The following is a 20,046-nucleotide window of genomic DNA, read 5'->3' as shown; positions in this document are numbered from 1 at the left end:
AGTAAATTGTTCCAATTAGAAAGTACAACTGAACAAAATTACCCCGTGAATGTAACGATTGCTTTTCACGTCCAATGGGCTGTTGCGCATAATGAGGTTGATGATCTTTGAGTCAAAATTGTTGGTGTCCAAATTGTTAAGAACGGATACAATATAAACTAAAAATTCAGCAAGTAATCTGAAATACTGATGCAGATTGAGCGCGAAGCTTCGATGTAATCAGTTGGTCATTTAAGTGTTTACTTAACAGTGTTATTACGTATGCTGTTCCCTAGTGAGCTTATTAAAGAACTTCATGCCAACGTTGATTGAGTGTCGATAAATACGGATACCCGGTGAAATAGCTAGTACGTGAGTGTTTTCCAGCAATAATTTGTTTTACCATTTCTTAGCTATTTGTTGAGCCCACTTGGCTCATGCTGTTTTTCCCACCAGATACAGCCATATTTGGGATTTAAACGCAAATAACTTCTTTGGCCCAGCGAAACGATAAAAGTGGCTCTAAGCAATGGCAAGAGACAACTTTCCAGGTTGGCTATCCGCATCAAAAGACTGTGAATGAAAAACGTCACCGCAAGTTACGCACAACAGTTTTCATTAAGAAAAGGCGTTCAACTAATTAGTTTATATTATCAGTGCTGTCGCTGAAGTGGAATCTCTCGCTCTTGTTTCGTTGTTACAGGCACTCAATACTAATGAACTTAAGGAAACATGTTGATTTAACATTAGCATTTTTTTAATCCTGCATATGGAAAACGTGAAAACTAACCATCTTGCTTTTTAACGTTGCCAGTCAAGCATCTTTTCTATTACTTGAGTCTCCCAAGGAAAGGTTTCATAATGTTTGAGAATGGTTACACAAATTAGTTAATTTGGTGAACTTAAATCTGTAACGATATATTGCTGAGGTTAGAATAGAATTTTTTGATAAAGTCTATTCAACAAATACGTACACCATGCGATTACGTATTTATAAGACTTCCCTTGGCATCAAAGGAAATACGTGGCGTGATCTAAGCTGCACGCAAATAAAAAAAAAAAGGATGCTTTATTAACATCTCTTAATATTAGCTATATTTTAGAGTATTCTACGATAACTGCTGCCCGCAGTGTGTCAACATGTTAAAAAGCCGACAAACCGTACGATGCGAGTACTGCGGTGTCAACGTACTCCCGACTGACAGGGACCGGCACGTCAAGAGCTTGTCACATGAAATCGGCTTAATAAAGCATTACCTGTCTTCCAAACGGTTAGTTACGATGATTATTATTTTTCTATAGGCTGACATAGAATTAGCCAGAAGTAATAATGTATATACGAAAGGGGGAGTCATTATTTGCAATTTCATATATATATAAAGCGATGAGATTGGGATTAGGTTCGCCACCATGTGTTTTTCTAACAAGAAAGACATATTGGTTGTAAGAACTTTTTATCAAACTTAGCACTTTCATGACCTAGGCGTGTCGGAGCGCTTGGTATAGTTACAGTTACATAAATTTTGTAGTTAAGTGTAATTATTGCGGTTAAGTGCTTCATCGCAATAATTATACCGGCATCAGCTTGGCATAAGAAAACATAGAGTTATCCCTCGGTGTTTTAACAGAATGCGACCGTCGGATGTGTTAACCTTTGGGTTTTTCTTGACCCGGCTTTGTCCTGCCTAGAGAAGCTTCATGAAAGCGTAACTTTCGAAGCAGTTAACATGGCACTACACAGTGCAGATTTCTTTAGCCAAATAAGCATTTCTCCATTGATCTTAATGAAGAGCCCACTTATTCGTACAAAACTAGCTCGTTCCTGTACGAAAAAACTTGTGTGGCCTAGTGGCGCTATTTATTTATTCGGAAAATCATATTGGATTCAGTTGTAAATGAAAATTATTCGTGACCTATACAGAGCACGTAACGCGAGAAAATTGCATTCAATATGCGTGACCTTTTTGTGGCAACTCCGTCTTTCTTCTGTTTTTCGTTTGGTACAGGGCAGAACTTACTCGTGAAAAAGAAGGCCTTAGTACGTGGCTTGATGGTCAAAAAACGGGTGACGTAATATTCATAGAAAGTGAACCTGGCGAGCCTACTACAGTCGACTTGGAGGTTTGCAGTAAGGACTACGACATTCAATTGAATAAGGCATTCATTTTGGAGGCGTCGGAAATCCTACAAGTGAAGATAAAGGATTCCGCAAAGATCCCTAAAGGCGGTTCATGCTTTGTGACACTCGTTGCATACTCAGTGGATGTAGCGTCGAAAACTGTGAATAGTTCGGACTTGATTACTCGTTTATTTATCATAGTGTAGCTCAGAGACATCGCTTTATTAGATTGGCTCATTCTTAAAGCGTCCGTATGATAGCTGATAAAATAAAACGAAGTTACTTTAGGCATAGACAACGAACTTCACCGTTGCAGGCTTTTCTATAAATTTCTATGATTATCCCTGAACAACTAATCAAAACCTGGAAACAAAGAGCCTTCTTCTTAGAATCGTTGCTGCAATCGGACCTGCTTAAGCTCATTCCAAGCCGAAAACTCTGCCAGTGGTTTTGGGTTGTAGCAGATATCTGGTGTAGGCTCTTGATGTAATCATCTTAAAAGTTCATTTAGCAATTGCATTCGAAGTAAAGATTCGATCGAAGACATCCTATACTAGTAACTATTTAAAAATAATCATGATTTGAATTGATAATAAGCTATTTTCATTGAGAAAAATTCCCCATCCATTTATGACTTGATTTCAGGTAACGCTGGCTCTAATCCTCGGTCGCGAAGGTAATCCCGTGGTAAGATTAGTACGGCACGTTCGAGTTCGTTGCGGAAATGAACGCGTTCGCAACATCGAAAGCAATAATACACCTTTCACAGAAACAAAACCAGTACTTCTACCAACAGCCACTAAAATTATAAAAATGACCAGAGCAACTTTTAGGTAAGTGTGACTTTATATAATATACCTTACATAATAGAAACACTAGATTGGTCTCTTGTATCGGTTTTGAATCGGCCTACCCGCCAGCCTTAAACAGAATGTACGCAACAAACACGATGTAGCGGATATATATATAGATATATATATATAAATGCTCCCCTTTTAACTCTGTCGTTGTTGATTCATTGCATTTATATTATTTTCAGTCAGAAGATACCTGCCCAAGCACTACCGAGACGGCGAGATGCAGGATTTGTTAATGAAGACGAGGAATACGATGATCAAATTCCTTTAACTACAATACGTAGAGTGCCTTTGGATCTGTATTTTGCCGATAATTACCTTCGTCAGCTTCACTTAGCACAGATGCAGGTCGACGACAAAAGCGATCCAAACCTCGTGGAGTATTATAAAATGATCAGGTAAGATCTACCGATTGATAGAAGGTTGTTTGGCGTGAGAATTTTTGTACTGCGCGCTATTCTTCCTTTTCGCTGACGTCCCCAGACGATTGTTGTTACATATTGTCCAACATTCACTTCTACTAAATTGAACAGTAGGTCGTACCGACACAAACCTCAGATACGTCATCCCAAAGCCAATGGTGAAAAAAATGAGACTCTTCCAGTCTTCATTATCATAGATGACGTAACTTTGTATGCGCTCGCAAGCTATATAATAGACGTCCGTTTAACCGAAGCTTTTTATAGAATGTGCTTCTTTTTTGTTCCATGTCTGCTGCGCCACTGAAGCGTGATGATGCGCCACGTATATTTTCGCTTTAAGGGTCCCCTTCTATTCATTGATGCGTTGATGTCATCCACTCATTTATCATTGTATTGTTACAGCGACTATCTGAGAACCGGTATCGTAGCCGAAAAGCCTGAGAACTATAACAGATACATGCGGATACTCTTGCATTGTGAGGATATTCAGCAAGAGGCCGATATCCGACTTTACGATAAACACGATGCACAACTCAAATATTCCATCGATACAGAAAGGTATGAGAGAGGACATAGCATGTCAAATCTCAGCGAATCTTGAGTTCAGTCATCTGAAGCCACAGAAACATGTGTTCTCAGTTTAGCTTGTTCGTCATTTACAATTCAGGCCGTCTTCATGGCCTTCTTCAAATCGGACGTAATTTTATTTTTGTACTGATGTGCCGCTGGCGACAGTCTAAAGTATTAAATTCGTCTATCTGCCTGACCCTAATCATTTACAGGTTCGAGCTGGAAGTCGAGGGCTTGCAGGAAGGCCGTCCATCGCTTCTGCCTTTGGATTATATATATATTCGGTTTCTTAATAATCCTGATGTTAATAAGACGATAGAATATGAGGGTTTAATTTATCGTATCAAATCAAGGTCAGTCGAGATCAACATGACACCTCAGTAAGTAGTGTGTCTCGCATATCAGCTCTCTATACAACTGACGATACATATTGTACGTCACTTTAACATATAATAGTCGTAGATAAGCGACAAACTACTGCCACTGTATTACGTTTTGTTCGATGCGAATTTAGGTTTCTTGATGCTTATCACAGCCTTACTGCTGATGAGGATGATCCTAGCACTCTCAATTTAGAAAAGGCGGAAGAACTGCGATTTGGTATACGTTTTTCCGTGAACCGAAAGAATCTGCGTTTAATGCATCGCGCATTGAGTCAGGTTGAGCAGCGTCTAAAGAATATAAATGATTCCATTGAATCTATAATTATTCCTCAAAAAACGTGGCCGGCGGACCTGGCTATTAAAGACCCCTCAGTGGATATAGAACTAATAAAGTAAGTAGTAACAATAGCACAATAATAATAATAATAATAATAGAAAAATCACATAGAATGGTCACGAATAAGCGATAAAACACCGACGTAGGCGGCCACACATAGTCCATGCTGACTATGTATAATAAAATGGTTAGATTTATAATTTACATTTGTGGACTAATACTGCGTATCATACGCGTATAATAAATTTAAGGTTTTGTTCCATTCCTGCAGCAATAACATCGCCAGTAACTGCGAACAGTTTACTGCAGTACAAAACATAGTGCGCGGCTTAAGTCGCCCGCTACCGTACATCGTGTTTGGGCCTCCCGGTACAGGAAAGACAACTACAATCACAGAAGCCATCTTGCAGGTAAGCAGGTCTTCTTCTATTTTTCTACTTCATGAGTTTCGTATCTCCGTAAGCGTAACCGCTTTGCTATATCTTACCAGTTTGAATCTGGATAATTTAAAACTTATTCAATAAATCAAGTAAGTATTAGCACTGAGGGGAAGCTCTGTGATTTTCCTTATATCCACTTGTGTTAAACTGACCCGGATATTCAGAGGTACGTTAGGAAACTCTGGACATGGTACATTCCATCGTCCATAGGTATAAGGAGGCCTGTACGGTACACAACGTTCTGCCAAATAACGCACTACTAATTTGGTATACATTATTGTCGTTGGGGGCAAATTTGTGAATAACGATCATAACTCTGTGACAGGTGTATAAGATAATTCCAGAAAGTCGAATCCTTATCACTGCACCATCTAATTCGGCTGTCAACGTGATCACGGAAAAAGTTATATGTGGTGGCATCATTCCACAGCACGATATCTTTCGATGCTACAGTATGAATTGCAATAAAAATAAGGTATTCATTTATAGTTGTACATACTATATATCTATATATATATTGGGTAATCGGTCAGCGACCTTACGAAGGATCGATCTCCAATCGCTTCCGTTATGCGGGCGAAGCAAATAAGCTCTGAATGCTTGTTCAAAAGTATAACTAAAATAATCTGATCTCTATTCTCAAGGATTGCTTTAAAAAAGTAAAATGGATGTTATCAAATTTACGTTGGTCACCACCGTTGTACATTGCTGTCTTCATATGGTAACGTAAACAGTTTAAAGTCTAGACTGTTATGCACTAACGTTGTATCATGTATATGTATGTACATGAATTTGCCTTACGATAACCGTCACCGTGTGATTCAGGTGTCCGCGGATCTGGAAAAGATTTCGAACTACAACGCGAAGGAAGACACCTGCTATGAGTTCGACGTGGAAACGCTTCTCATGTTTCGCATTATCGCTTGCACGCTATCTATGTGCGGAAAGTAAATGTGGGCTCTTCTTTTTTTTTTATTTACGCAGAAAACGTAGAATACGGGTGCTACCAGCAGCGAACACTGGCAGCGTACGCATCTGATCATCGTCCAGACTCTGGCGTAGTTTTTTGATTTAAGAAATCTAACATCGCAACGAGCTTCCTATAGCAGTATAGAACATTCTGTCAGTTACATTAATAGCAAAACATGTCTGCTTTTGAATATGTTTCAGGATTCTCTATACCAAGTATTCAAAAACCCTTGTTTAAAAAGTGCGTCCCTTCATTTAAAACCCCGAAATAGAGATTACGTTTAATACATTCGTCTTTTTCGGTAATGCTGATGCAACACCCTTTTCGCTACTTTGGGAAAGCTAAAATTGGCCATTACGTTTGTTCAGTCCCCTTAATTATATTTCAGGATTTACTACCGCGTGGCATAATCTATTATACAGAAATCTTGAAATGTACACTCCAGTATACACATAGTGTTAGGTTCGTATCTCCTTTCACATTGAAGGTCTGTTTAGCTAATTTTTTCATAGCTGAGAATAGCATTGTTTTCAGTAGTGGCAAAAGACAAATGTAAACGGAACGATGAGAAGAATAGTGAAAAAACAAGTAACTTCTTACGTGTGAACCTATATATAGGTTAATGATGCTGGTTTTCGTTTAAAAATTATCAATAAGGTTCCAAGTGACTGCAATTATTGCTTGTTACAAATCGATCTCACAAGCCTGTCGATCTCTCTGGCTGCTTGTAAAATCTGCTGCATTTCCGACGTGATGAAGGTTAGAAAATGGTATACGGTGGTGAGACAACGTAGCTCGAGTCATCCTTTAAGGTACAATCAACGTATGGATATTGCGATGAAAGTGCACTATTCTCTTTCTAGCTTGGTGACACAGGGATTTAAACCAGATCACTTCACGCACATATTTATTGACGAAGCAGGCCACGCCATGGAACCAGAGGCACTCATACCAGTCGCGGGACTGTTTAAGGTATCACAGTCGATTAGGTTTTTGTTAGATTCTCGATTGTTGGGCAAGGAACATGGGTACGTTTTTTTCGTGTACAACATAACAGAGATCACACCTATTGTCACACACAAAATCTGTGTGATGTAATGTGTGTGTGTGTGTGTATTTGATGTAATTGTAAACAAAAAGCGATCTCTATTGGAACATCTATTAGTACTGAATAATGACAAACAAATGTACTTCGCATGATTTAATTAATTTAATTCATTGACTGGAAAAACAATTGCTGCTTGTCCTGCTTCTAGAGCGAGATAAACTATTTGAATTATGCAGTATGTCTAGAACACAGCAATATTTTACTGGAATAACACGACTGCACGTAATAACGATAGACATACTTCGACGAATTCTAAACATTTATACTGTGCCCACGTTGAGTCAGTAAAACAAAATACTTTCAAGTGTCAAGATAGCAGAAAGCCAACCTGTAATACGTTCCTTAATCAACAGATCTATAAACCAGGTCAATGTGGCCCTGCCGGATGCCTTGTGTTGTCAGGAGATCACATGCAGTTGGGGCCCATCATTCGGTCACCAATTGCCAGAATGTATGCATTCGGTTAGTTGTTTTATACGAAGCTAATTATCCATTTAATAACAACCAATTATGTATAAATAATTACAAAATCGTTTTTGACAGATTCTGAGGAGAAAGTAGCCTTAACAATTTTTTTTTGGGTTTTGATAAAAATAGCGTGTATGTATGCTTCCTATGTGTGTACCAAAAATATATGTATATTCAATAAAATGACTTCTCATATGAAAAGGGCTCATAAAATCTTGTCGTTTCCGGTGTTGTTCTCTTTCTGTTTAGGGCGATCGTTGCTCGAAAGGCTAATGGACACTTCTCCGTACAGGCGTCAGAAGAATAACGCCTTCAATCCGATATTCCTGACAAAACTGGTGAAAAATTTTCGTTCACACGAAATTCTTCTTCATCTTCCCAATAAGCTGTTCTATGATGACGAGTTGAAAGTAAGTGCTTCTATAGGGATCAACATTTTTCACTAATCGAACCCAAATTCGAAAATTGAATATTGCCTTAGACAAAATCGCTTCATGTTAAACTATGTTTATGTACGTACTGCGGCCTTCTGGCTCCGGTAGTACCCCTTGAAATTGATTCTTCATGTAAACTGTCGATTTTGTCGCTACCTATTTTTAACGTAAAGACAAATGCCTGCTTCGAAATCGAAAAGTGTCGCTATTTAAAACATTGTATCTTCCCATTCGTCGACCGTTGTTCTTTGCTTAATACGCGATATGATAATACATAGAACGACTGCTAGACAATAACAGGAACGCTTGTTTTTATTAGGCTCACGGGGATCGCAGTTTTACGCATGCAATGATCAACTATAAGGAACTGCCAGAACTTGGTGTGCCTCTCATTTTTCACGGAGTGTCCGGCACTGAACTTCGCGAAGGGGATAACCCATCGTTTTACAACCCGGAGGAGATCTCTGTGATCGAAAACTACGTCACTCAACTTTTGACAGTGTGTGCGGATGATTTGGGTTTATTTTTCTGTTTCTGGTATAACTATTTATATATGTCGGGCCTGCGACTTACGTATGGAGAGGAAAAAAGTTGAAATTAGAGCACACCGTGCTTATGTCCATTAGAGCGATACGTTGCGTTTCGCCATTTTCATTCATTCTAGTAAAGCGATAATTTTATACATGCTGAAATTAATGTTACCCTGCTTCATGTAAGTACATGTTGAAATAAAGGAAAAGTATGTATTCGAGCCTATTTTCATATAAAGTTGAGCGTTGTTAATACTAGTGAAGCTTTTTCTGTAGGCTGCTGTTGGCTGTCCGATCGATTCCGTAAACTTTGTTTAGTCCGAACGAATGGAACTATGTGACAGTCAGATGATGTTCAGTCGTCAAAATAGGCACGAATTAATACCATTGAACTGATTACAGGAGGGGAAAACTTACGACGGCGACGGCATCAGAGAAGAGGATATCGGCATCATATCCCCGTATAGGAGACAGGTTCTGAAAATTCGTGGGGTTCTCGCTGAACGCGGCTACACCAAAGTGACAATTGGTTCAACTGAAGAATTCCAGGGCCAAGAACGGTTGATAATGCTACTGTCAACCGTCCGATCGGATGCTGCTCAAGCATTTGATTCATTAAAGGGCCAAACGCTAGGTTTTCTCAGAAATGAAAAGGTTACATTGTCTTTCATTAGAATACCCTTGCCTATTTGCCCTACGTAATCTCGTTATATAGCAAAGCAAATATAGAATGTACTATTAAGTCGGAACAAACGGCTCCCTAACGTGCAATTCGCGCACAAAATCGATAAACAGCTCCATTAGTCGCTGCTTTTTCTCATATTCTATTATCGACTCTGTACTTTACTACTTTGGATCTTTCCAGAGATTCAACGTAGCGACGACCCGCGCAAAGGCCTTGCTCATCATTGTGGGCGACCCTAACGTGTTGAAGAAAGATTACTGCTGGCGAAACCTTCTTTATTACTGTCGTGACTTGAATGCTTGCCGCGGCGTAGCCTGGAATACCACAAAGAGACTATACGAGGATCTATATCAAAAGTTAGTACAACGATTGGTCTTAATTTGATGACGTTTGATCGAAACCAGATTGTTTTATTCCTATAATTTTATTCTGTAGTAATCAAATGGTGCCATAATATATATATACGCAATTAGCTCATTGTCTGGTTAACCTATTTCATAGGTCATATTTTCCTATCCTAGCATATTGTATTGTAATGTCATCAGTAAGAAAGGGTTGTAGTTCTTGAAGGGTTTTAGGCAACAACGCGTTAATGAAATAAAGCTATCCATTGTTTATAATGTTGGCAAAATTCGTAGCCTTAGCTAATATGGACAGAAGTGGTGTACTCTTGTTTTTTTTTTTTGAGAACTGTAGTGCGGTAGATTTCTATATGTATCATATAATTAGATCATACGTAGCTATTTAAATGCTGGATTACAGTCAAACTTGTTTTGCTCTTTAAAAATTTTAGCTCTAAAGATTCATAGAGACTAAGGAAATGCTAATAGCAAATATCCTTTAACATCAAAGCTTGAGGAGATATGGATGTTAAGCGCGTATTTTTTCTTTGTCTGTGTACAGAAACCATATTAGTGCACGTATTATTTGATTCGACGAAAAAAACCGAATTTCTTTTCGACCCGATTGAATTTCCAGCAGTGAAGCGTCTTGAAGGAAGTGTAGTATATTTGATATTTCTTTAACTGATTTCTTTATTTTTAGGATCGAAGCCCTGAACCTCGCACTAGGACTGGAAGAGTTTAAGGGACGGTCGTTTGCTTGTAATGGTCAAGTGGCCATCACAGATATGACTCTTCAAGAGGAGCCCCATTGGACCAATGAGGACTAATTTTTTTTTCGCATAATGGTTCGCTTTCTTGTGTAATAAATGCATTTGTTTATGTGTAGAACTACTCTTTTTATCTCTTGTAATTAACATACTTATATCGCTTCACTTACTTGGGCACATATAGCTACGCTAAAACAAAATGTCTTGTTATAGAATAAATATTAATATTTAATAATAATATAATAACTGGGTTTAATCCAGAAAAAATTACAACCATGTTATTATCGAAGTTACCGAAGTGAAAGTAAATTAATCGTTACCTATTCCATTACACAATGCAATCCGTTTATAATGTTTAGTTGTATGTATGCCCGCATGTTGTGTTGGAGTTCGTAAAACGCAATCCTTATAGTTGTTGCAGCTTTGAACTGAGGCGATGGTGCCATTCGGAGGCGCGCCGTTAAACACTAGCGGCCGCTGAAACCGCGGGTTTTGCAAATTGCACGGATTAAAAGATTATTATATGCATTATCTGGGACGTGTGCTCTTGATAATTACTATTTATCCTGTTAGAATGTATAACATGGTAGATGTGTGCCAAAAACGAAGGTGTTACCGACATTCAAAATAAAAGCTACCCTTTTTCAAATACTTTTTAATTACTCAGCTTAAAGGGAATTGCCACACTGGAAATCTGTCGACTACAGCCACAAATGGAGAAAATTTTTTTTACCAGATAGCACATAATTTCATGTTGACGCATCTCCATAATTTTTATCGGTGTTAGTGATAATACTTGGGTTACTATACAGAGAGAGAATTACGCAAGCACTTGGCAACGTTGTTTATATCGCAGCTTCTCACTAAGCCGTTGAGATGAGTTGATGATGAGTGAAGTATAAGGCTGTTACTCATTATTACTTGTTATTGTTTATTTTTTTAGCCATATATGCAACGTCAAATATTGCTCCGAGTTAATAGCAGTATTCAAAATTACCAGCAAATCATAGTCATGTAGGCAAGTAAGCACTTGGGACATTTTAACGAGATGTGGGTATTTTATGTAACGTAATAACGCCTTCCTACGGGGCTTGATTCGCGATAGCAAGCTATGGCGTTAAGCTTACTAATGTTATCTTGCTATGATAAAATTATTATTGAAATACTAAAAACGGCAAGCGTTAAAAATTATTTAATTCACCATATGTACCCTAAGTATGCTCGTATGACTAATTCTGTAGCACTTCAGGCAATGTGCAAAAACTACCACTGCAGCTACCAGCTGTTCAAATGTTCAGAAAAAAGGCAACTTCCATCTAATACAAGACCTAAATCATCTTTCTGACGGGGTATATATTTTTCGACTAAATTAAAGCTGATTTTTAGGTTCGATTTTGTTTAATATATTTTTGTTGATTCTTATTATTATTGTTATTGACTCCCACAGGGTACAATAAAATCTATAGGACCATTGCTGCTTAACACTAACTAGCATCGTCGTTTGAAGACCGATGATTAGAACGCACAGAAATTCAAGAAACACTCGGTAATAGGCCTACTAGATTACGATGTAATGATTTGAATTTTATGAAACTCCAAGCATTGCCAGATGTGCATTGTAATAAAGCAAGTCTGACAATACGATATTTATCTGCCCATTCGTTTTGAATATCAAAATGTAGGTAGGTACAGCGCAAGACATGAACCTAAAGTTACCAAACTCTAGTAGCGATACAGGTATCACTCACATTGGGAAAGATTTCTATTTCCAATCCGACCATTGGTACGTCCACGGCGATAGATTTACTCGAACCTTTTTGACATCGCTTGTGCCCTATCTGTTTCAAGAACGTAAGCATTAATTGGTTAAAAAAACGTCAAAAAATTAGTGATTTAATAAATTTATAGCTATGAAACGATACTATTCACAATTTATTAGTTTCCACATATCGAATCAGGCTAATTCAAATTGCATTCAGAATGGTTCATACTAAACATAGTTATCAGCGTCTTGAAATAATTTCTCGGTCACTGGCGACATATCCATCTCTAGGACTACCCTAAAATTGGTCGACTCTCCTGTACATTAATCGTAGTGAAGGCCGAAATAGTTTCAGCAAAGCCGCTCACGGGGGAGAAACTTTTGGATGGTTCTGTAGCCAATATTTTCAAATCTAGTACACCTATCATTTCCCTCTTATTCTAAAACGATAAATGGGAACCAAGTTGAAAATTGAGCTTTCATATCACTTTGGACGTAGTAAGATTATGCCAAGAGCATCGCATAAAACTCGCTGCAGTCACTCCGAAGCTACAGCTATTAAATGAGGCTTATTCTGCCTTGGCGAAATAAGTATGGCGTAAAAACTGAAGGAAGCGAAATATCCGTGGCAGCTTATCAATACTGAGTGTTAGACTTAACCGTGTGGTACAATCGATACAGCAAGATTGAGAGCTGGTTTTTTGGAACACCAGTTTGTGCTTCCATAAACAGGATCGTGTAGTTCTTAAATTATAAGTGGAATGTGAAACTTAACGGTACCTTACATTATTAACAGTTTTCCGGAATATGTAGCCAGAAAAAGAAGATGAATCAGACAAATAACGTCAAATCATTGACCATAAGTGATCCTCCCTTGAATAAAGCATTCATCCAGCGAACCTCCTCAGGATTCCTGATCGCTCAGAGTCAAGCCCAGCCATTATTATTATTAATAGTACACGGTGTGATTTCTGTCATTATCTGTGGAGTTCAGCACGAACAGAGCCAAATATCATACTCAATAACCGTAGAAACGTACACGCAAAGCATAAGGGTGAAATGGTTCCTTAATGTCACCTGTGGTCCTTCTGAATTTCGAACGTTTAAGCATACCAAGCAACTTCACGAAACTACAGTTAAATTTCGTTTCCTCTCCTTAATAATCTATATCTAAATCAAATATGTTCAAATGGGACGCTCTGCATGTGTCTCCAGGTACGTCCAGTCGTTAAGTGTGCCATTTCGCCAACGATTCGACAAATTAATAACCGATTATTTCATCATAGTTTTTAAAACATTCAAATAAACTTGCTTGTTAACCAATACTTCTCCCTAAATTAAATATAGCAGCATAGTGTCTCCTTTAATCAGCACAGAACGTGGACACTGACGATAAATTGACCTTAATTTACCATGTGGACATCTGGATTGTGGACAAGGCAGCAGCCCTACCTGTATTGGACTTCTACATTCACAGTGAGTATTTTCTTGCAGCGGAATGCAAAAGACTCTTCCTAAGAGAATTTAAAAGAAAACGACAGAAATTGAAAACATTAATTTTATTGTTCATAGCGCGTCTCCCTCACTTTATGGCGTCATTAGCAGGATAACGATAATCATTTGATTTCCGTATGGTTTATTCGAGTAGCGATCTGATGCATTTTTAGACATCGACTTGGGCCTAAATACGATTTTATTCAAGACCTATTTAATTAACAGAATTCTTTAGAGCTATTGTATTTTACTAAAAATGTATATTATTTCGCGCGCACTTATTTTTGAACAAGGTATATGCCTAATTTTTATAAATTATGAAAAAATATAATATACGAATGAAGATGATAAATACAATACAATTTGTAGTTGTATGTTTTTATTATAAAAAAATTGAGCTTGAAGATGCATGTCTGCCCCCGTTTAAAGCCGTTTGTTAGAAGTAGGAGGGATCGGCCTGGAGATATGAACAGTAATGACCTCGTACCCACAGCCATATTCATTTGAAGGTCTACTAGCATGGTTTTACAATACGTGTAATGTGTCTATCTAATTATTCCTTCTATTAAGGACATTGGTTTCCAGGATTACGCAGGCATCATCATATCCGGAAGGCCACAGTTCAAAAACGTCATACTTAGTCAAAGTGGGGATTGGTGTAGTTCAAGATGTGTCTAAGTGCCTGACCTTTTCGTTTGTAGCACAATATACACTCCGTGAATGTCTAAAGAATGATAATTGAATTTCTTTCACGTTATGTTTGAAGAATAATCTTCACTAGTTTATTTGCTTTGTTGTAGTTTATTTGCTCATTTTGCTTTCGTGCGTGCAAATTTAAGTGAAGTAAAAAAAAATTGTTAATGCAATGCATCGCTGTTTTGGAATAGTTGGATTTCAAGAACCTGTAGATGAGCAAAAAAGCTGCTTCTGGAGGGAACATGCTATGCTTTATGAAGTTTTTACGCAATTTTACTTAGGGAATGATATCAAACTTGCAGCCTGCCTATAACTTTACAAATTTGCATATAAAATAAACGCAGATTATTTTCAGTTTTTGATCATTTATTAATAATATAGCCTGCCATATAAAGTATCTATAACATTCTATTTGGTGCTAAGCCCCAGCGTTCAGGGAATTCATTTTTCAGACAAGCTCTGCATTAGCACTTTATCTGATAGGTATAAAATGTTAGTCATATTTTGACTCAAGCAAAGCTACTATTATAAGGCAGTTTTATGCAGGCGGCATGTTCGGATCTCGAGATTTCCGCAACACATTTTCACGGAGCCCTTTTCTATAAAAAGGAATCTCTATAGTAGATAGAAAATAAGGCATAACTAGAGGGCCCCATAGAAAGGCCACACATCGCGAGCGCGCGTACCCCGTGATTTGCTTAGTAATGCTTAATGAGATCAAGAGCCAGGAGTCTTAAGCAAAGATGTCGTTGCTAGGCGCTCCATCATATAGCTAACTGCCAGCGCAAAACTAGGTGTGGCTACATGCGGATGCGAACGTGTTCCTTTTCACAACGTATCCCTAAAATTAACACAAGAAATACGTTACCACGAACAGAAGTTGAGGGTCGGCAAAAAAACTTAACTCCGATGTAAACAATTTGCACGCAAAAGCTCAATTCCGATAAAAAGCTTGCGAAAATCAACTCTTTCTTATAAACAGCAAATAATAGAGTGGCATTAATGTTAGAAAGGTTTATTGACTAGTAAACTGGGTTTGACCGATTTAGCTTTTCTAGTTTTCACAATGGAAGCATGTATGTAAAAGGATTAGGTTTTTTCAGGCGGAAAGAGTTATCCTATTATATTTGCTGTACTTTTACTAATTTCTTGTGATTATTCAGAGAATTTTCTGAGGTATTTTGCTAGTTCAACGCGTTCTATATATATATATATCGAAAAGCTCTATCGATTTTGATTACTTGCGAATAGGTACGGCGCGACTCGATGGAATTCTATAATGAAAGCTTTATGTGCTTACTTTTCGCGGAAACCTATAACTTCTCTGAGGACTTCGTGCTTACGTTAGCAGACAACTCTGTGAAGCGAGACTTGTTTACCTCACACATTTCGATCGTCAACCTTCAACTAATTTTGCAGCTTTGCGTGAAGGAAAACCTTCTACTAATTCACACATTTACAAATATATTCCATTATCATACATAAAAGGCAGGGCAACCATTTTTTTTTTGTTAAGATACAAAGAATTTATTGTAGAACACTCCAACATCTATTAAATATTATATTTATATAAGCAAATTGTACATCTTTTTTGTCTTTTTCATTTTATTCTTTTAGGGTTGTTACTGCTACCTGATATTTTTTGTTATTACTATTAGTTATTTGTCTTCATTCTCCCAGTACGCTTTAGTTAAATGTGTTAACATGGATTTTCAATGTTTATTGACAAATCAGTAGAATCTAGCCTTTTCTTTTCTAATAGTTCTTTCCATCTATATCATTCATCATATTAGACGTCTATAAACATAAACCGATGTTTGAACCCTTTACTATTAGTGTCATTCGTTGTTTAAGTGGCAAGCGAGGTTGTATTGTTGATACAGGAGATGGGTCAAACAAAGGGACAGGTTGCCACCAAAACAATAATTGATAGCAGCAGTAACAACTGGCGAACAATCTGCAAGTGTTTTTCAGTCACCGGAACCACCTGCGGCGAAATATAAAAGTGCAGCCGTCAATTCGTCAGCTACCGAAATTGACACAAGACAGCAACTTCCCATTTTTAGTTATCCACCTGCCCGCAATTAGTCCATTCCAATCCACGACGCTACAGCGTCAACCATTTGTTTTGATGTCCTTCAGGACCATACATTTTCATATTCTCTAGGCATCCTCCATTGCGGCTCATGTTTACTATATTTAGACAGGTGCAATTGAATCTGTGGGTTTTCAATACGCGTTCTGTGTTAGAGATGCTCCTGCACGTCTGTATACTTGTTTTTGCATGTTTGTATGACTGTGTTTGTGTACAGAATTTAAAAATTCCCTACCTCCTTTTCTATTCGATGATTGCTATTGTTTCCGTTGTTGTTTTCAACATAGTTGATCTACGTCTATATAATTAATTAAGAGATGCTTGCCGACAAAGCTTGCTCTCGTTGACAAGACCAGTGCTAGCAAATCCCCGTCAGCAGCTTCGGTCTCTTCTATTCGTGTCCCGAGAAACACGAAATAGGTCGCACTGCTACACCAGTGTGTCCTATGACTAAACGAAAGACCATATGTGTTGCTGACGGAAGGAGAATAAATCGAGTAAATCGGCTCCTTACTTACTCGAAGATCGCCTTTTTAATTTTCGACAGGATTCCGTCGTCATCCTTGCCGTCCTCTTTCATCTTCTGCCCAGTCTCAGCTTCAGGCTTTGATCCGTCCTTCGGACTACCTTGGTTACTGCCAACGGTACCATATTTATTGCTGTGCTTGTCAACCTCGGCAAAGGCTTGCATTAGAGCCTTCATTTCGGGTGTAAGCGACGTTGGAACTTCGATTTTAATATTAACGTAATGATCACCACAGCCGCTAGTGTTTACTCGACGAAGGCCTTTCCCACTAATTCTAATTTTGGTGTGCGAAGATGTTCCGGGCTGGATACGGAGTCGAACGTCCTCGTAAATGCCGTGAACGTTAACGGTGCCCCCTAGCACGGCCTGTGTGATCGAGATGGGTACTTCCGAGTGGAGGTCAGCGCCATCTCGTCGAAATTGCCTCGACCGTGCCACTCGTAGCGTGACAAACAATTCCTTGTTTCCGACTACCATTCGAATTGTCTGACCATCTTCGACGCCTGCCGGAATTGGACACGTGACTTTCTTCCGCTGCACCGTTTGACCCTTACCAGCGCATTCTGTACATTTATGAGGGATGAAGACGCGCGTGCCGCCGCATTTTCGACACGTCGAGCGCATGACGAACGGTCCCGTTGAGATAGTTTCCATACCAGTGCCGTGGCAGAATTGGCAAGGCTGTGATTTCGTGCCGAGTTCGGCGCGCGAACCCGAACACTTGGGGCACGTATCAACAATATTAATTTGCATCTCTTTATTGATGCCGCGCGCTGCCTCTTCGAATGTCAGGTTGACAATCACCTCTTGCGCCTGCCCAAAACCAAATTGACTTTCCTCTGCACCGAATGGATCGAATCCATTTTTGTTACCACCCTGACCGCCAGCAAAGTCGCCAAATATTTTGCGAAACAACTCCTCAGGATCAATGTGCGATTGATAGGTATACTGTTGTTGGCCTCTGTCCGCTCCACCGAAACCAGCTCCCGGTCCACCACTGCCTGCACCGAAGCCGGTGCTACCCATACTAGCTGTGCCAAACTGGTCATACTGTTGCCGTTTACTCTCATCACTAAGCACCTCGTACGCCTCCGAAACCTCAGTAAACTTCTTCGCGGCATCCTTGTCTCCTTTATTTGTATCCGGATGGTATTTTTTGGCTAATTGATAATACGCTTTTTTGATATCCTTAGAACTTGCGTTACGCGGAACGCCAAGCACATCATAATAATCACGTTTTTCTAATATGCTACTGAGGTGGAAGCTCCTAGAAGATGATGCCGTGAAGCACGGATCGGAACACCATGACACACCGCGGGGTGCTACACTAGCTGAATAAGAAGTTACGACACTGCCAGATGTCTTCGTGCCTAATGACTGACTGGCTCGCCTCAATAGAGGCCTCAGAAGCATCGCGCAGATTTGTGTGCGACGCCAGATGCAAAAACCTCTTAGTGGTCGAATACCCCAAGAACAATACTTGATTGCACTTTGTTCGCGCAGCACGTTACGTTCTCAGACATTTGTGTTTACATGGCTAACATCTGAACAAAGTTATCGTCTGCTCTGCAATAACACCCGAACCGATGCCAATCTTATCTGTTATTATCCACTCCGTTCGGAATACTTTATTCTTGCTTTTCTGATGCGCAAGTTGTTTTGAATTACTTCGAGTAGCTGAGTGAATGTGTTTCTGATTATTACGTCGTTTTGCGCTGAACAACTAGAAAGAAAATCGACTTATCCTACTACAAACAGTCGTACGATATATCGGTTTATAGAAGGCAGCTTCACTGGGCTTGAAACTAGTGGCCAAATAACCAATGTCACTTTATGAAATAGTGACAGAAAATCCTGTGCCCAATTACCTTTACAAAAAAAGCGTAACACTGTTCGGGATATTTAATTTAAGCTCTATGTACGCGTACAGAAATTCAACATTAAAGAATTCAAAGAGGGAAGGGAGTGTACTTTCAAACTTGCCCGCGAAAAAAGATATTAACAACGAATCCTATCAGGATAGAAAAACGCCATGTGCCCAAAGCATAACGAATATGGATGACGGGGTCGCATCTCTACGCGATTGCTCTATTGGTCTAGGTAAGACGAACTTTTCATCAACTAAATAAAAAAAATTATGAATGCCATTCGAACGGTTCGTTCAATATATTTTGCTCCTACGTGTGATATCGGGTTAACTTTTAACTGTGGTAATTAGAGAATCACCAGTTAAATAAATTTAACATTTGGTTTTAATTTTTATATTAATAGTAGTCGATCTGAGCAGTTCAATATTTCATACTTGCATTTTTATTTCGAAAAAGTGCATATTTGCAAAGAGAGATTGTACATGTCGGTATTCAAACTAACTGTAAAAATTCGTAATTTTCGAGTTTCAATTTGTCCGCTGCCTTAACGAAGCACTTCTAAATGCCTGTTGTTTTCTTGTCTCTAGCTTTAGTAATAACAGTAATAATGTTCGAATCATTAAAGGAAAATCATAAATTTATTGAATATATAAATAAAAATAGCTCTAAACGCATGCATTGTGTAGATTTGGAACGTAAGTACATCGTAGTCTTAATTAGCTAATTTACCTAAATAGTGGACGAAAGCCTTCGAAGGCTCACTACACTCTTTAGCCGTGAACGGTATCAAATCATTACACGTATATTTAGGGAAGGGTAAACGAATTCGTTTTAAAATTTATTTGATCAACGGCAATTTCAATTTTATATTTTTTGTCTCGTTGTTACTGCTTTCCGTTCTCTTTCAGCCCCCTCATTCAAGTTTGTTTTTCTTCTCATTAATTATCAAACGCCAGTCCGTCACTGCAATCCTCTTCTATAATGACAACGTAGTTGTCATTACAGTGACGCACAGTACACGGTTCGGCATCTTCCATTCGATATTTTACTGTGGTTGAACTTCTATCGTTGCCGTCATTTGTGGCGTAATAGATCATCATCGTTACCATCAACTGATAATATTTTTTTCTCACCATCTTTTGTGGGCGTGAGAAACCCCTATACAATAAAAACGATTATTTCATAGACAGCG

The 20,046-nt window shown here is 38.6% G+C and overlaps 2 protein-coding genes and 1 long non-coding RNA gene across 8 annotated transcripts; 1 reads left to right on the top strand and 2 right to left on the bottom strand.

Annotated features, from left to right (window-relative positions):
* Positions 1-120: 120 nt before the first annotated feature.
* On the top strand, positions 121-10,534 carry LOC111270860 (RNA helicase MOV-10). Of its 6 annotated transcripts, none has more exons than XM_086972665.1 (18): positions 130-347; positions 1,072-1,250; positions 1,986-2,259; positions 2,744-2,931; positions 3,138-3,353; positions 3,780-3,935; positions 4,160-4,300; positions 4,462-4,722; positions 4,939-5,077; positions 5,433-5,582; positions 5,933-6,054; positions 6,941-7,049; positions 7,539-7,647; positions 7,903-8,063; positions 8,407-8,586; positions 9,020-9,271; positions 9,483-9,658; positions 10,347-10,534. In XM_086972665.1, the coding sequence occupies exons 2-18, from the start codon at positions 1,120-1,122 to the stop codon at positions 10,471-10,473; spliced, it is 2,892 nt and encodes a 963-aa protein (XP_086828791.1). In that variant the 5' UTR covers positions 130-347; positions 1,072-1,119; the 3' UTR covers positions 10,474-10,534. The 6 variants fall into 6 exon arrangements, with proteins under 6 accessions (XP_086828793.1, XP_086828791.1, XP_086828790.1 ...); XM_086972664.1 differs by having other exon boundaries at positions 4,160-4,327; positions 5,933-6,045; XM_022851307.2 differs by having other exon boundaries at positions 4,160-4,327.
* Positions 10,535-11,728: 1,194 nt separating this feature from the next.
* LOC147752069 (uncharacterized) lies at positions 11,729-13,645 on the bottom strand. Its single transcript, XR_015315103.1, has 2 exons — positions 12,956-13,645; positions 11,729-12,251 (listed from the first exon to the last, which is right to left on the bottom strand). It is a non-coding gene; the product is annotated as an uncharacterized LOC147752069 (long non-coding RNA).
* A 386-nt stretch (positions 13,646-14,031) lies between these two features.
* Positions 14,032-19,084, bottom strand: LOC111270872 (dnaJ homolog l(2)tid, mitochondrial). Its single transcript, XM_022851338.2, has one exon. The coding sequence runs from the start codon at positions 18,397-18,399 to the stop codon at positions 16,975-16,977; it is 1,425 nt and encodes a 474-aa protein (XP_022707073.1). The 5' UTR covers positions 18,400-19,084; the 3' UTR covers positions 14,032-16,974.
* Between the last annotated feature and the right edge of the window lie 962 nt (positions 19,085-20,046).

Source organism: Varroa jacobsoni, unplaced genomic scaffold (genome assembly GCF_002532875.2).
Source record: "Varroa jacobsoni isolate VJ856 unplaced genomic scaffold, vjacob_1.0 contig00150, whole genome shotgun sequence".
In the NCBI taxonomy this organism is placed as follows: Eukaryota; Metazoa; Arthropoda; class Arachnida; order Mesostigmata; family Varroidae; genus Varroa; species Varroa jacobsoni.
This window is presented reverse-complemented; position numbering and strand designations above follow the sequence as displayed.

Excerpts from the sequence above, each read along its gene's own strand:
- LOC111270860 (XM_022851307.2), top strand. The coding sequence starts at position 1,120 with ATGTTAAAAAGCCGACAAACCGTACGATGCGAGTACTGCGGTGTCAAC. Across the intron at positions 1,251-1,985 it reads CATTACCTGTCTTCCAAACG|GGCAGAACTTACTCGTGAAA; the intron begins GTTAGTTACGAT and ends CGTTTGGTACAG. Across the intron at positions 2,932-3,137 it reads ATGACCAGAGCAACTTTTAG|TCAGAAGATACCTGCCCAAG; the intron begins GTAAGTGTGACT and ends TATTATTTTCAG.
- LOC111270872 (XM_022851338.2), bottom strand. The coding sequence starts at position 18,399 with ATGCTTCTGAGGCCTCTATTGAGGCGAGCCAGTCAGTCATTAGGCACG.